Source organism: Mastigoproctus giganteus, chromosome 4 (assembly GCF_048544385.1).
Source record: "Mastigoproctus giganteus isolate SK-2022 chromosome 4, ASM4854438v1, whole genome shotgun sequence".
Lineage (NCBI taxonomy): Eukaryota > Metazoa > Arthropoda > Arachnida > Uropygi > Thelyphonidae > Mastigoproctus > Mastigoproctus giganteus.
In genome coordinates this window covers 64236647-64251302 of record NC_143578.1, presented here as the reverse complement: position 1 = coordinate 64251302, position 14656 = coordinate 64236647, and the positions used below count along the sequence as shown (strand labels likewise).

The 14656-nt window shown below is 38.4% G+C and overlaps 1 protein-coding gene across 1 annotated transcript in view; it reads right to left on the bottom strand.

Moving 5' to 3' along the window:
* The window catches only part of LOC150086796 (uncharacterized), a 108119-nt gene that overhangs the window by 23535 nt on the left and 69928 nt on the right, over window positions 1-14656 (bottom strand). Inside the window, exon 5 of the mRNA XM_090371582.1 lies at window positions 10472-10550. Coding sequence (XP_090227708.1) covers window positions 10472-10550 — 79 coding nt within the window. The remainder of the gene's footprint in view (window positions 1-10471; window positions 10551-14656) is intronic.

Below are 14656 nucleotides of genomic sequence, written 5' to 3'. Positions count from 1 at the left end.
GAGAGTTGTCTAAATTTTCCTAGTTGGGAAAAATTTCTTTTATATATCAAGATTGATGTTCCTAAAGATATCTGTTTGTTCATATTATCCAGTCCTGTTGCAAAATTAAGAATTGATTGGTAATATCAGCTACCTACTTTTTTTGTGGCATTCTAACATTCAAATGCTCATCATTCAAATTTTGACAGTTCATTAAAATTTTCTTGCCAACGAAATTCAAGGTTAAAATATTCTTTTTATCATGATTATTTTTGTTCTGCATTTTGTAAATAAATATGGTGTTCAATTAACATAAGATAAAAAAAGCACTTGAATATGACAGACAAGGTGTCAGTAGCTCTAGTGTTCAAGAAATAAAATCAAAAGTTGTGGCATCTGTGTTTCAATTTGGAGGATGAATGACCAGGTGAATTTTAATGAATACCATGAAAACATTCTTTTATTATTAATGGTTTCTCTTATTTACTTTTGTTTGAAAGTTTATAAATCTTAATTAACAAAATACTGTTTTACTTCAACAAAAAAAAAAAAAAAAAGCTAAAAATATGTAAGCAGATTTTTTTTTTTTTTTCAGAACCAGTTTGTTCAGATGAGACTTACAAAACATTTGAAGTTGTCCATAACCTGGAAATATTCTTGTTATAGGGATATTTTCATTAAAATGATATTCATACATATGCATACAGAGCATGTTTTAGTTAAAAGGAACTGGGATCTCACTTGTTTTTAGGCTTCGGTAATTTATTTGTTGTCTGGACCTTTTTTTTTATTGTATTTGGGTTAAAATTGAAATAAGTATTAGCACTTAGTTTGTTTCACAAGTTCAAAATGGCATTTATAGACAAAACTGAGAATGGGGGACTCTGTTTCTCACTGAGAAGGAAAAAAAGCAGCTGATTAGGCAAAATTTGAGTTTAGAAATAAAATCTAAATGGGAATAATGCATTTTGTCATATTACTCTGTCCAATTTAACATAAAATTCTAAAAGTTCAGCCTAAATACAACAATAAGAGGGCCCTTGATGCATTTTAATTGAAAAACATTGTATATAACATAATCTGACATTACTTATGCACACATATTTCCTCCCTTTTCCTTTACAACCTGATGTCACTACCATCAAGGGTAAAGGGAAGGTTTTTGCGTTCGTTATTTAGTTTTTAGGAACATTAGCAACTAAGGCAATATTGCTATGGAGATATGCGGTGGTCATTCCCTGACCTTTCCACATCCTCCGTATTTGGTGGGCACGGGCTTGAACCCTGTCTCATCAAGAAGCATGTGCTACACATTGCAGCTCCTGCCCACCTGGAAGGTTTTTGCTTTCATAAAGGTGACATACAGTGGTCTCAGGCAGTTTTTAAATTCTATACAGTAAAACAAATTGATGATGTTACCAACAGCAAATTCTAAATGGGAAGCATTCAAGGAAATTAATCTTGGAAGCTACTAGGCTTTTCATACCAACAAAGAAATACTGTTCAAAGTTTAGGCCTAAATGGATGGCAAAGAAGAAAAATACACGGGATTCATATAAATTATCAGGCAACACAGAAACCTATGTAGGAATATAAGCTAGTCTGCAATCAAATAACAAAGGAGATTAGGCAAGCAAAGGCAGATTACAAGAAAACTTTGGCAAAGAATAACAGCAAAGACTTCTTTGCTTATATATCAGATGAATCAGATTGGTCCACTTGATATCGATGGTTCAACTGTTGATGATCCTGCTCAGATAGCTAACAAACTAAACAAGTATAAGGAACCACCATGTGGCAGTGATCACAGTGTGCTGAAGTGGGATTTACCTGTGATGGTTTTTGCTTTCGTAAAGGCGACTACGATGGTCTGAGACAGTATTTAAATTCTATACAGTGGGACCAACTGATGATGTTACCAACAGCAAATTCAAAATGGAAAGCATTCAAAGAATTTATCTTGGAAGCTACTAGGCTTTACATACCAACTAAGAAATATTGTTCAAGGTTTAGGCCTAAATGGATGTCAGATGAACTAATGAGACATGTGGCAGAGAAGAAAAATGCATGGGATACATATAAATTAATGGGTGACATGGAAGCCTATGATAGATATAAGCTGGTCTGTAACCAAGTCACAAAGGAGATTAGGCAGGCAAAGGCAGATTATAAGAAATCCTTGGCAAAGGATGCAAAGAAAAACGAAAGAGTTCTTTACCTATGTGAACTCTAGAAGGAAAGGGATGAAACAGATTGGTCCACTGGATATTGATGGTTCAAACTGTTTATGATCCTGCTTAGGTGGCTAACAAGCTAAACGAGTATTTTGCATCTATTAGCCAGTTATATTAAAGGAGGCAGCAAAGGAAGTAAGCTAACCCTTAGCTATAATTATGAGAGCTTCTTTGGACTCAGGGGAGGTACCCATAGACTGGAGATGTGCAAATGTTACCCCAATTCACAAAGGAGGATCAAAGGCTGACACAAGTAATTGTAGACATGTGAGTTTAACTTCTGTTCCAGGAAAATTAATGGAGGCACTGGTTAAAGAAGCACTGTAGGATCATCTAGACAAGACTTCAGTTATAGCTCGGACACAGCATGGTTTTGTTAAGAGGAAGTCTTGCCTGACCAATTTGATTGGATACTATGCTGCAGTCACAAAAGAACTGGATGCAGGGAATAACTTTGATATTATATATTTGGATCTTAGAAAGGTTTTGATACTGTTGCACATGGAAGACTGTTGCACAAATTGGAGCAGTGTGGCATTGGAGGCAAATTGCTGCTATGGATAAAAGGATGGTTGAAGGGGAGAAGACAGAGTGGTAATCAATGGACACTGCTCATCATGGACTAATGTTATTAGTGGAGTCTCTCAGGGTTCAGTGTTGGGTCCACTGTTGTTTTCTGTATTTTTAAATGATATTGATGATGGTATATCAAGCTTAATGTCCAAGTTTTCAGACAATACAAAAGTTGGCAGGGTTGTTAAGGACACTACTGACAGTATGCTTCTGCAACAGGATCTGGAAAGGTTGAGCAGATGGGCTGAGAGGTGGCAAATGAAGTTTAACATTGACAAATGTAAAGTACTACATATGAGAAACTAACCCCAGAGCAACGTATTAACTCTGTGGTACTACACTGACAGTGGTAGAGAATGAAAAGGACCTGGGGGTAATTGTGCAGGCAGATATGAAGTTTTCTGCGCAGTGCAGACGGGCTGCAAGAGTAGCTCATGGTGTATTGTCGATGATATATAGGAATTTTTCTAGCAGGGATAAGGAGGTAATTATTCCCTTGTATAAGGGAATGGTCAGGCCACACCTTGAGTACTGTGCACAGGTCTGGAGACCTCATTTCAAGAAGGATGTAGAGCTGCTGGAACGAGTACAGAGAAGGGCAACAAGATTAGTGAACTGAACAAAGGGTTGCTCTTACGAAGAAAGGCTTAAGTTTTGCAAATTACAGGGTCTGGAGACTAGACAACGGCGAGGTGATCTGATAGAGGTGTATAAAGCCTTGAATGGCTTGAGCATGCTCAATGCTAATGGAATTCTTCCTCTTGCTCAGAATAATCACCTGAGAAGACATAAATTCAAATTGAGGAAGGATAGATGTGCAGAAATTTGCCTTTAGCCAGCAGGTGGTTGGTTGGTGGAACAGACTTCCATCCCTTGTTGTGGAAGTTAATAGCCTAATTAAATTTAAGGCTTAGCTGGACAGGTATTTTGAATGAACAGAAGAGTGAAATGGGAGAGTTTTTTTTTTTTTTTTTGGCTGATGCTGCATAAACTTGCTTTCTTGCATCATATGCTTCTACTAAAGCTAATGCTAATTCATCACACATTAGGAATTCTGTAGGGAAGTAGAGGACAGCAGCTTATTAAACTCTAACAGGGAGCTAAATTATTTTGTAATAAGTGAGAGCAATGTGAAGAAGAAATTGTAGAAGTTAAAACATAAGAAAGGTGCCTAGGGTGGATGGGATCTGTCCAGTTATATTAAAGGAGGCAGAAAAGGAAGTAAGAGAGCATCCTTGGACTCAGGAGATGTCCCCACAGACTGCAAATGTATTCCCAATTCATAAAGGGGGGAGGATCAAAGGGTGACATGAGCAATTATAGACCTGTTAGTTTAACTTCTGTTCCGGGGAAAATAATGGAGTCACTGGTTAAAGAAGCATTGCAGGGATCATCTAGACAAGACTGCAGTAATACTTCAGACACAGCATTGGTTTGTTAAGGGGAAGTTTTGTCTGACCAATCTGATTGGATACTATGATGTGGTCACAAAGGAACTTGATGCAAAAAATAATTTTGATATCATATACTTGGATTTTGGGAATGCTTTTGATACTGTTGTACATGGAAGACTACTGTACAAACTATAGCAGTATGGCATTAAGGGCAAGTTACTACAATGAATAAAAGGATAGTTGAGTCATTGTTATTTGGTTTTTTTAGGAGCATTAGCAACTAAGGCCATATTGCTCTGGGGATATGCGGCAGTTATTCCCTGACCTTTCCGCATCCTCCGTATTTGGTGGTCACTGGCTCAAAACCCGGTCTAATCAAGAAGCGTGTGCTATGCACTGCTGCTCCTGCCCACCTGGCTACGGAGGCGCCAGGATAGTTGAGTGGGGTTGCAGATGATACAAAGGTTGGCAGGGTTGTTAATGATAGTAATGACAGTATGATACTGCAACAGGATCTAGAAAAGTTGGGCAGATGGGCTGAGAAGTGGCAACTGAAGTTTCACATTGACAAATGCAAAGTACTGCATATGGGTAGCAGTAACCCCAGAGAAATGTCCCAACTGTGTGGTACTACATTGAAAAAACCTGGGGGTAATTGTGCAGTCAGATATGAAGGTTTCTGAGCAGTGCAGACAAGCTGTCAGAGCAGGTCATGGGGGTCTTGTCAGTGATACACGAATTTTGCTAGTAGGGAAAAGGAGGTGATTATCCCGTTGTATACGACAATAGTTAGGCCGTGCCTTGAGTACTGTGTACAGGTTTGGAGGCCTCATTTCAGGAAGGATGTAGAGTTGCTAGAAGAAGTACAGAAAAGGGCAACAAGATTGGTGAGGAGAGAACAAAGGGTCCTCTTACCAAGAAAGGCTTAAGTTCTGCAAATTTCAGTGTATGAAGATTAGGCACCAGTGAGTTGATCTGATTGAGGTGTATAAGGCCTTGAATGGTTTGAGCAGGCTCAGTGCTGATGGGATTCTTCCTCTTGCTCAGATTACAAACCTTAGGGGACATAAATTCAAACTGAGGAAAGACAGTTGTAGAATAAATGTGTGGAAATTTGCATTTAGCCACTGGGCAGTTGATTGCTGGAACAAACTTCCATCTATTGTTGTGGAAGTTGATAGCTTAAATAAATTCAAGGAAGAACTAGATATAGTTTTGGATAAAAAGGAGAATGAGTGAAATGCGAGGAGTTTTTTTTTTTTTTTTTGGCTGATGCTGTATAAGCTTGCTTTCTTTCATTATATGCACTAATGTGTGATGTTGAATTTTCATGCACTTAAAAATGAAGTGAATAATAGTTTCCTGTTTGTTATATATGTATCTATATATATTGTATTTAATTTTTTTTCCATTTTGAATAGTATTGAAAGTAAGACATGGAAAAAAAAAAAAAACACTTTAATTTTCAAGAAATTACATTACATTTTGATTTTCCATGAAATTTTTCTCTCTAAATAACCACCCTTATATCATGTTGGTTTTTAAAAAGTTAGTTAATTTAGCCTTATTGACTAAATGTACTATACAATTAGGTTTCAGGAACCTTGCTGGAACCATCACCAGACCATACTTGGCTGTATTAAGTGACAAAAAATAAATAAATTTTTATAACAAGAATAGGAGCTGAAGAAGTCTACATCTTTGTTCCCCCAGCCAGGGAGGCATCTCAGCCAAAACGTAGTAGCAAGTTGGGATGCCTGGGGGTGCAATGTAAAGAGAAAGAAATGAATGTATGAATTGAGAGAAACTGAGTGAATGATTGGTTGAATATTGGTTGAATAAAAAGGGAATATTTGAGGGTTATGGGAATGACTGAGAGTGAGAATAACTGCCTGTGTGAAAGAAAACACATTCACTGCATGTTGGAGTACACAATTTGTATAAATTTATATTTCTCATGTTTATCAGTGTTCTCCCCAGGACCTATCAAATGGGTGCACTGCCTGGTGAATTTAACTGACCACCTGGCTAAAATTTAAAACAGAATTTTATAATGTTGCGAAGAATTACACTTCCCCACACGGCTGGCAAAATTTTTTAGGCAGAACACTGTTTCTGTTTACTAACTACAGTCTTATTGACACATAATATCAACATACCCTGCATACCTTCCTAATGAGTGAGATGTGCAGCCCCAGCTGTGCACATCTGAATAAAGATAGTAAGATGAGGTGCCTGGGGATAGTGTTGGAAGAAAGAAACGGAATGTGTGAAATACATGAGAGAAACTGAATAAATGAAAGGATGTCTGTGTGCAAGAATGTAGGCAGAATGGTAGGAATAAATGCTTTTGAATATGAGGGGTGAATACTCTGTGAGTGATAGAAATTGAAGTAAAAGGGAGAGACTGGTGAATGGGAATGACTGATTAAATGTGTAAACGATTCTGGACAGTGTGAAAGGACACACATTTTATACTTTTATGTTTGTCTTTATTTTATATTTACACTAACAAGATTATATGTCATTAATTAGATTAAGTATTTGTCTATATAATTTCAATTTATCTTTACTTTAGTCTTAATATCACACTACACATCCATTGCATACCCTCCTCGTGTGTGAAAGGAAATGGATGCATGGGAAAAAAATTAATTAAAAAAAATATTTTAAATATAAAATGTAAGAAAAAGTTGAATGAATGTAATAAATTGTGTTCCCCCCTACCCCTCACTGGACAGACTGATGGACATGTGGATCATCCATGGGCCCCATGCTGATCCATGCCATAGCTCCTTTTAACCTGCCTAGTGTTTGCTGACACTATACATTAGGGCTTCACCCTTGCTGAGTGTGGGACAGAGCACCCTACAGGTGCTTCCTTTCTTTATGGTCTTTTAATCCTACCACCTGGGGGTGGTGGTTCTTTCCCTTCCCAGGGGGATCACCCCACTGCTAACTTTTAACTCCCACCCCTGGAACAGAATGGGCTCCTCTCCTGGGGGTTCCCTTGTTGTTCCTCCTTTCAAACAGGTGGGCATCTCCCACCCCCCCCTTTTAATCCCTCACACACCAAAATTTTAATCAAACTAAGGCATTTCAAACTGAAACGGTGATATTGAGATGAAATCAAGACCAAAAATAAATTAATATTAGACATATATGTCCCTCTAGAAGTAATTTTTCTAACTCATTTATTACAATTGTAGCATTCTTAAATGCTTAAGCCAGCAGTTCCCAACCGGTGGTTCGCAAAACTGTTCCAGGGGGTTTGTACTAAAAATTATATAATGGTGTCTGCTTAGATTTATATAGGCATATTATTGTAAACTACAAAATATAACTAATAATAATCAAAAGTAAAATCAAATTAAATAAAAAGTAAAGAACTGCCAAAGAAAGAAACCACATCTCCCACAATTCTTTATAATTAGTTTACTATCTTACAGTATATCATGTTAAATAAATGTTTTCCATACTAAATTTTTTGATTCTCAAGGATCAGTGCCTCCATAGCCAGGTGGGAAGGAGCAGCAGTGCGTAGCACACGCTTCTTGATTAGACCGGGGTTCGAGCCCGTCACCACCAAATACGGAGGATGCGGAAAGGTCAGGGAATGACCACCGCATATCCCGGAGCAATATGGCCTTAGTTGCTAATGCTCCTAAAAACCAAACAACAAACGATTCTCAAGGACCATCGTTGTGTACAGGTACTTTTTAGGGTCCAAAATCTAACGAAGGATCCTTATAATGTAATTCGGTTGTCTGTCTGTTCATCCATCTGTCACAGCATTGTATCCCCTGGAACCACTCAGCCTATTGACTTGAAATTTTGCATGGGTTTGTGCATCATGTGGGCCAACATAATGCCATATTGATCATTGTTGACAAAAATTTGTCTGAGAAATGGGGGGGGGGGAATGTGAGAGAGGACAAAAGTGTTGTCGACAACCTATAGCTTCTTATACACCGTTGGAAAGAGCTCAACGAGTAGGTTTAAAATTAAAAATGGTGGTGCCAGACAGGAAAATGAGAGTAATTTTTGTCCCCCCCCCTCCTCCTCCTCTCTATTTCCGTCGCTAATGGAGCTAAAAATTAAATTTTTCCATGATAAACTTGATAGTTTATCAAGGAAAAACTATTCCGCTTGAAATCTATAATTTACTTTTTGTGTTAAAATTAAAAAAAACAATTTTTTATTGAACTTTGATAGTGCACTTCTTTGTACTAAGTAACTCTCCTTTTGGTGACAAAAAGGTTGCTAAATAGTTAATAATTCTATAAAGGTCAATTATAAATTTTGCAACGAGAAGTATTTTTTAACAATTTTCAAAGCTGGAGTTGTCCCATCAAGGATGGCCAGTGTTGATGTGGTGGTGGTGGGGAAGTGCCTGCGTGGAGTCTTGCACGGCCCTCATCTGCCAGTCGCTTCTCCCCTAAGACTTTAATCGCTTCTCCAGGAAGAAGGCGGAGTCGCTTCTCCCACCATTGTCATTCACAACAACTGGAAAGATTCAAATAGACAATGTTTTTGTTAGTTCCTCAGTTTTAGGTCAAGCCGGGGTACTAGAAACTATTTTTTTTTCAGTTACCATAAAGCTCTCTATTTGAGATACTACACTAACGACCATTCGTGACTACGGACCCTTCATTTTGAGTGCCTGGCACGCAGTAGTTGACAGATTTATTTATTTTATTTTAGAACCTATAGTATACCGTGCAAGGGTTGAAGGTGGAAAAGTTGAAAGAAGATACTTGTTGACTTGAACTTCTATTGATTGTAATTTTCAGGAAATACATAAGAAGGATGGTTGTTCCAGAAATTGGAAATTGAACGAATAAATGAGGAAGGAGAAAAGTTTGTTCTGTGAGTTTGAAGCTGGACAGTAAAAGGATGTTAACTGGTTGCGGCATGTGGATTGCTTTGAAAGAAAGAGCGGGAATTGTAGAAGCCAATTTAGATCAGTGCCCGTGGAAGTATCCATAGAAAGGTCTATGAGACAGAGAGTGGAGACACTTCGTTAGAGATTAGACTGTTGCAAGGGTAGCACAGTGGTATCATTACCCCGCCCCACACCTGGTGGAAAAGGCTCGGGTTCGAATCCCATTGATAGCACGAGGAATTTTAACAGGCTTTTTTCACTCCGTGGCTGAGTTAGCCTGTCTCAGACACAATAAATATATAGGTAGATGTAATCATTTACCGGTGACCCTAATATCATAATTTTTTTTTTTTTGTTTGAGATGCGACATTAACCTAATTGCCCTCTTTTTAAATGGAATCTTGAAGCCTGAGAGAGGTTTTGGGAGCACTGCCCTAGATGTGGGAACAATATTCATTGTAAACAGGTTGCAAGGAAGGCCCATGGTGTCTTACTGATGATCTATCGAACTCTTGCAAGTAGAGATAGGGACGTGATAATCCCATTATATAAGGCTTATGTTAGACCACACTTGGAATACTGTGTTCAAGTGTGGAGACCGCACCTGAAGAAGGACATCGAGCTTCTTGAAAGGGTGCAAAGACGGGTAACTCGCCTGGTGAGATCGACAAAAGGGCATCCTTATGAAGAAAGACTTTGAATATGTGGGTTGCAGAGTTTGGAAACTAGACACCTTAGAAGAGATTTGATTGAGGTGTTTAAGGCTCTGAGAGGCATCAGTAAAATGAATGAGGACGAAATTTTCAAGATTATATATGATGCTAGAACTAGGGGACATAAATTCAAGTTACGGGGGGAAATGTTTAGATTGGACTGCAGGAAGTTTTATTTTAGCCAGCGAGTTATAAATTACTGGAATAAGTTGCCTTAATGGGTGGTACAGGCCGACAGTTTGGGGAAATTCAAAGGTCATCTGGATAGTACTTTCGGGTAAGGGAAGCGCATAGGATGATAGGTTTAATTTCCTTTTTTTTTTTTTTTTATTAATTATTATTATTATTTTATTTTTTTGTTTTTATCATTGTTTTGTTCGGATTTTTTTTTTTTTTTTGGCTGGTGCAGCATAAGCCATAGGCTTTCTTGCACCATGCGGCCTTTACTAATACTTTTTTTTTTTTTTTTTTTTGTCCTTTTGTTAAGAACAGTTACTTACAGAGAAACTGTAAACATTGGTTTACTCTAAAGGCAATTCAAAAAATTCCAAAAGGATTTCAAAAATCAAGAAAATCTCAGCTTTCTCAGACCCCTATTCCATAATTTTGTTACAATAGTGGGCACCACTGGCAGTTTTTGTGATGAAAAAAAATTCTTATGATCTAACATATCAAGAAATATTAAAAACTTACCGAATAAGTGATAATATAAAAATTATGGCTAAGACGGCCACAGTAACACTGATTCCAATAACAAGAGCATTAGGAGGATCTGAAAAATAATTGCACATCCATAAATCTTCAAATTATTCAACTTTCATAATCTGATTGTATAGTAATTTTTAAAAAAAGTAACCAAGTTAGATGTTATCTACATTCAGCTGTATTATTATTATTATAATCATCTGTTTATTTCACAAAAGGAAATCACCTTAGGATGGCAAAGTGCCAGGAGGGTGATTTTGTTACTTTTTTGATGACCTTGTTGGATGTTATCTAAATACATGATCATCAATCATAATTTAAGATTTTTGTTTTGACTTAATTAAAGTCAATTAAATAAATTAATATTTATTTAATACAAAATTAAATAAAATTAATTAATTTTAATTAAAGATACACAGTGTTTGCCACTAGATATCAGTATTACAATAGGCAAACACAGCCAAGATAATGCCACTCTACAAACATATAGCACCGTGTAACAACTTTATTGCTTGCATATATATATATATATATATATATACAGGGTGTCTCAAAAATATTGGTACAAACGTTTAGGGGAGGTAGGTAACATCTAAAGGAATGTGAATCGCATAGGAACCCATAACCGGAAACGTCACCGTAAGTCGGTACACGGCACTGTTCATCAGTTCGCGAGAGGAGAGGGAAAATTTCTAGTTTACTCATTCGAGCAGTAGTTGCTGCACGAAGAGCATGCATCGATATACAAACTATGAGCTGGCAGACATGCACCTAGTGTATGGATTAGCAGAGGGCAATGGTTGAGCCACTCAACAAATTTATGGAGAACGCTTCCCAGACAGACATGTACCGGACCACCGTTTGTTTGCACGTGTGCATCAAAATTTGTGCGATTATGGGTCATTTAGAGGTAACAGGAGTAGTGCAGGCAGACCATGTTCGATGCGAACTCCCGCCATGGAAGAAAGTGTGTTGAATGCCATCCAGAATAATCCTACTACCAGTACACGTGCCGTTGCCTCTGCCTTAGGAGTGTCTCGTTGCAGTGTACAGCGTGTCTGGCACGACGATTCCTTACTCCCCTTTCATCTCCAAAGGGTTCAGTTACTGCTCTCCCAAAATCATCCTGCACGTGTGGCTTTTGCGCAGTGGTTTCACCAAGAAAGTGTTCAAGACTTGAATTTTCCAGCCTATGTTTTGTTCACGGATGAGGCTTATTTCACTCGGGAAGGCTTATTCAATCAGCACAATGCTCATGTGTGGGCTCAAGACAACCCACTCGGTGTGCGTCCCCATGCGGCACAATATCGCTTTGCAATAAATGTGTGGGCAGGTATGGTCGGTGACTGCTTAGTCAGCCCATACCTGTTACCATCCCGCATGAACTCCGCTAAATATCAGATCTTTCTTGAACAAGTTCTACCAGGGTTACTTGACGATATTCCAGCAAATGTCAGATGCAACATTTGGATTCAACATGACGGGGCACCTGCCCATTATGGAAGGTGTGATTGTGACCATTTGAACAGGTGTTTTGGGCATCGATGGATTGGCCGTGGTGGACCCGTTGACTGGCCCCCACGCTCACCTGATTTATTGATTTATTGAGCCTTGATTTCTTTCTGTGGGGGGCCCTCAAATCTATCATGTATGAATCGCCTGTGAAGACTGAAATGGATCTCATAATGAGACTCGTCTGTGCTGCTGCTACTGTCAAAGAAACTCCAGGTGTGTTCGACTGTGTAAGCTAATCTGTGCTGCGTCAGGGTTACGCATGCATTGTGTCTCATGGTGGAACCTTCGAGCATCTGTTGTAACATTATGAAATGCATCCATCTCGCACTCCATTGTTAATATTATGTCACATAAATGTTTGCCACTAATTACTGTCTTGTGTCATTTCTGCTTCTTGTGCCTCTGCTACTACTTTCCCGGTTATGGATTCCTATGCGATTCACATTCCTTTAGATGTTACTTGCCACTAATTACTGTCTTGTGTCATTTCTGCTTCTTGTGCCTCTGCTATTACTTTCCCGTGACATTTCCAGTTATGGGTTCCTATGCGATTCACATTCCTTTAGATGTTACCTACCTCCTCTAAACGTTTGTACCAATATTTTTGTTACACCCTGTATATATACACAGTAAACCCTCGATTTAATGGCCCGCAATATAACAGACTGGACAAATAATAATACAGCAATGTACATATTGATTTTGACCATATTATTTTTTTAGGTTATACAAAGCTTCAGTGTTATTATTAATTTTTAATTAATAATAATCACCTACTTTTATTTTTATAATCAAATTCAGGAAATTGTTTTGTATAAATATAGTGCAAACGCATCAGAAATCGTTTTTTATTTTTTCTGAAAATGTGTTCAAATAGCTGTTTTCCCAGATAACATATAAGAGCAGGCAGTGACTTGCGAGCTGAATGGCAAAGTGACTCGGGATATTAAACTGCAGGTCTATCGACTCACTTTGTTTTAGTCTCAGTCTGCCTCAAGCTGTCGTGCAGTCAGGTTGTATACAGAGTGTTTCTGTGATTTCTGAATTGTGACTGTATTTATTAAATAATTTTCCAATCCTTACAATTTAAAATGGCATCAAGTGATAGAGGAGTTAAAAGAAAGGGTATGAACTTAAATGTGGCACAGAAATTAGCTGCACAAATTGGAGCAGTGTGGCATTGGAGGCAAGTTGCTGCTATGGATAAAGGGGTGGTTGAGGGGGAGAAGACAGAGAGTGGTAATCAATGGACACTGCTCATCGTGGACTAATGTTATTAGTGGAGTCCCTCAGGGTTCAGTATTGGGCCTTTATTGTTTTCTGTATTTATAAATGATATTGATGATGGTATATCAGGCTTAATGTCCAAGTTTGCAGACGATACGAAGGTTGGCAGGGTTGTCAAGGACACTACTGACACTATGCTGCTGCAACAGGATTTGGAAAGGTTGAGCAGATGGGCTTCGAGGTGGCAAATGAAGTTTAACATTGACAAATGTAAAGTACTACATATGGGAAACAGCAACCCCAGAGCAGCGTATCAACTCTGTGGTACTACACTGACAGTGGTAGAGAATGAAAGGGACATGGGGGCGGTGGTGCAGGCAGATATGAAGTTCTCTGAGCAGTGCAGACGAGCTGCAAGAGTAGCTCATGGTGTATTGTCAATGATATATAGGAATTTTTCTAGCAGGGATAAGGAGGTGATTATTCCCTTGTATAAGGCAATGGTCAGGCCACACCTAGAGTACTGTATACAGGCCTGGAGGCCTCATTTCAGGAAGGATGTAGAGCTGCTGGAACGAGTACAGAGAAGGGCAACTAGATTGGTGAATGGGACAAAGGGGTTCTCTTACGAAGAAAGGCTTAAGTTTTGCAAATTACAGTGTCTGGAAACTAGGCACCAGCGGGGTGATCTGATAGAGGTGTACAAAGCCTTGAATGGTTTGAGCATGCTCAATGCTGATGGGATTCTTCCTCTAGCTCAGAAAAATCACCTGAGAGGGCATAAATTCAAATTGAGGAAAGACAGATGTAGGATAGATGTGCGGAAATTTGCCTTTAGCCAGCGGGTGGTTGGTGGGTGGAACAGACTTCCATCCCTTGTCGTGGAAGTTGATAGCCTAAATAAGTTTAAGGCTCAGCTGGACAGGTATTTCGAACGAACAGAGGGGTGAAGTGGAAGTGGTTATTTATTTATGTTACTTTTTTTTTTTTTTTTTTTTGGCTGATGCTGCATAAGCTTGCTTTCTTGCATCAAATGCCTCTACTAATGCTAAACTAATTAGAGCTAATTGAGAAATTAAAACAAGGCATCTTAGTAGCATGTGTTTGTGAAATTTACGGCGTAAAAAAACAGTTTCTGATATCCGAAAATCAATGGCCAAATTGCAACATTCTATATATAATTTATTAAAGCTTTTTTTTTTCCATTAAGAACAATAAAAAATGCACCCCCCCCCCACAGGTTACATTCAATTTAACGGACTTTTGGCATTAACAGACACCCCTTCTCCCCTATTAGTCCATTAAATTGAGGTTTTAATTTACATATTTGAGAGCTTGAAGGACAAGGTGGATGCCCTCGAAGGATTAAAAGTGAGGGGCCCATCAAGCTCTCAGCTGCCCACACCAATGCCAGAGCTTGCACTTGGTCAT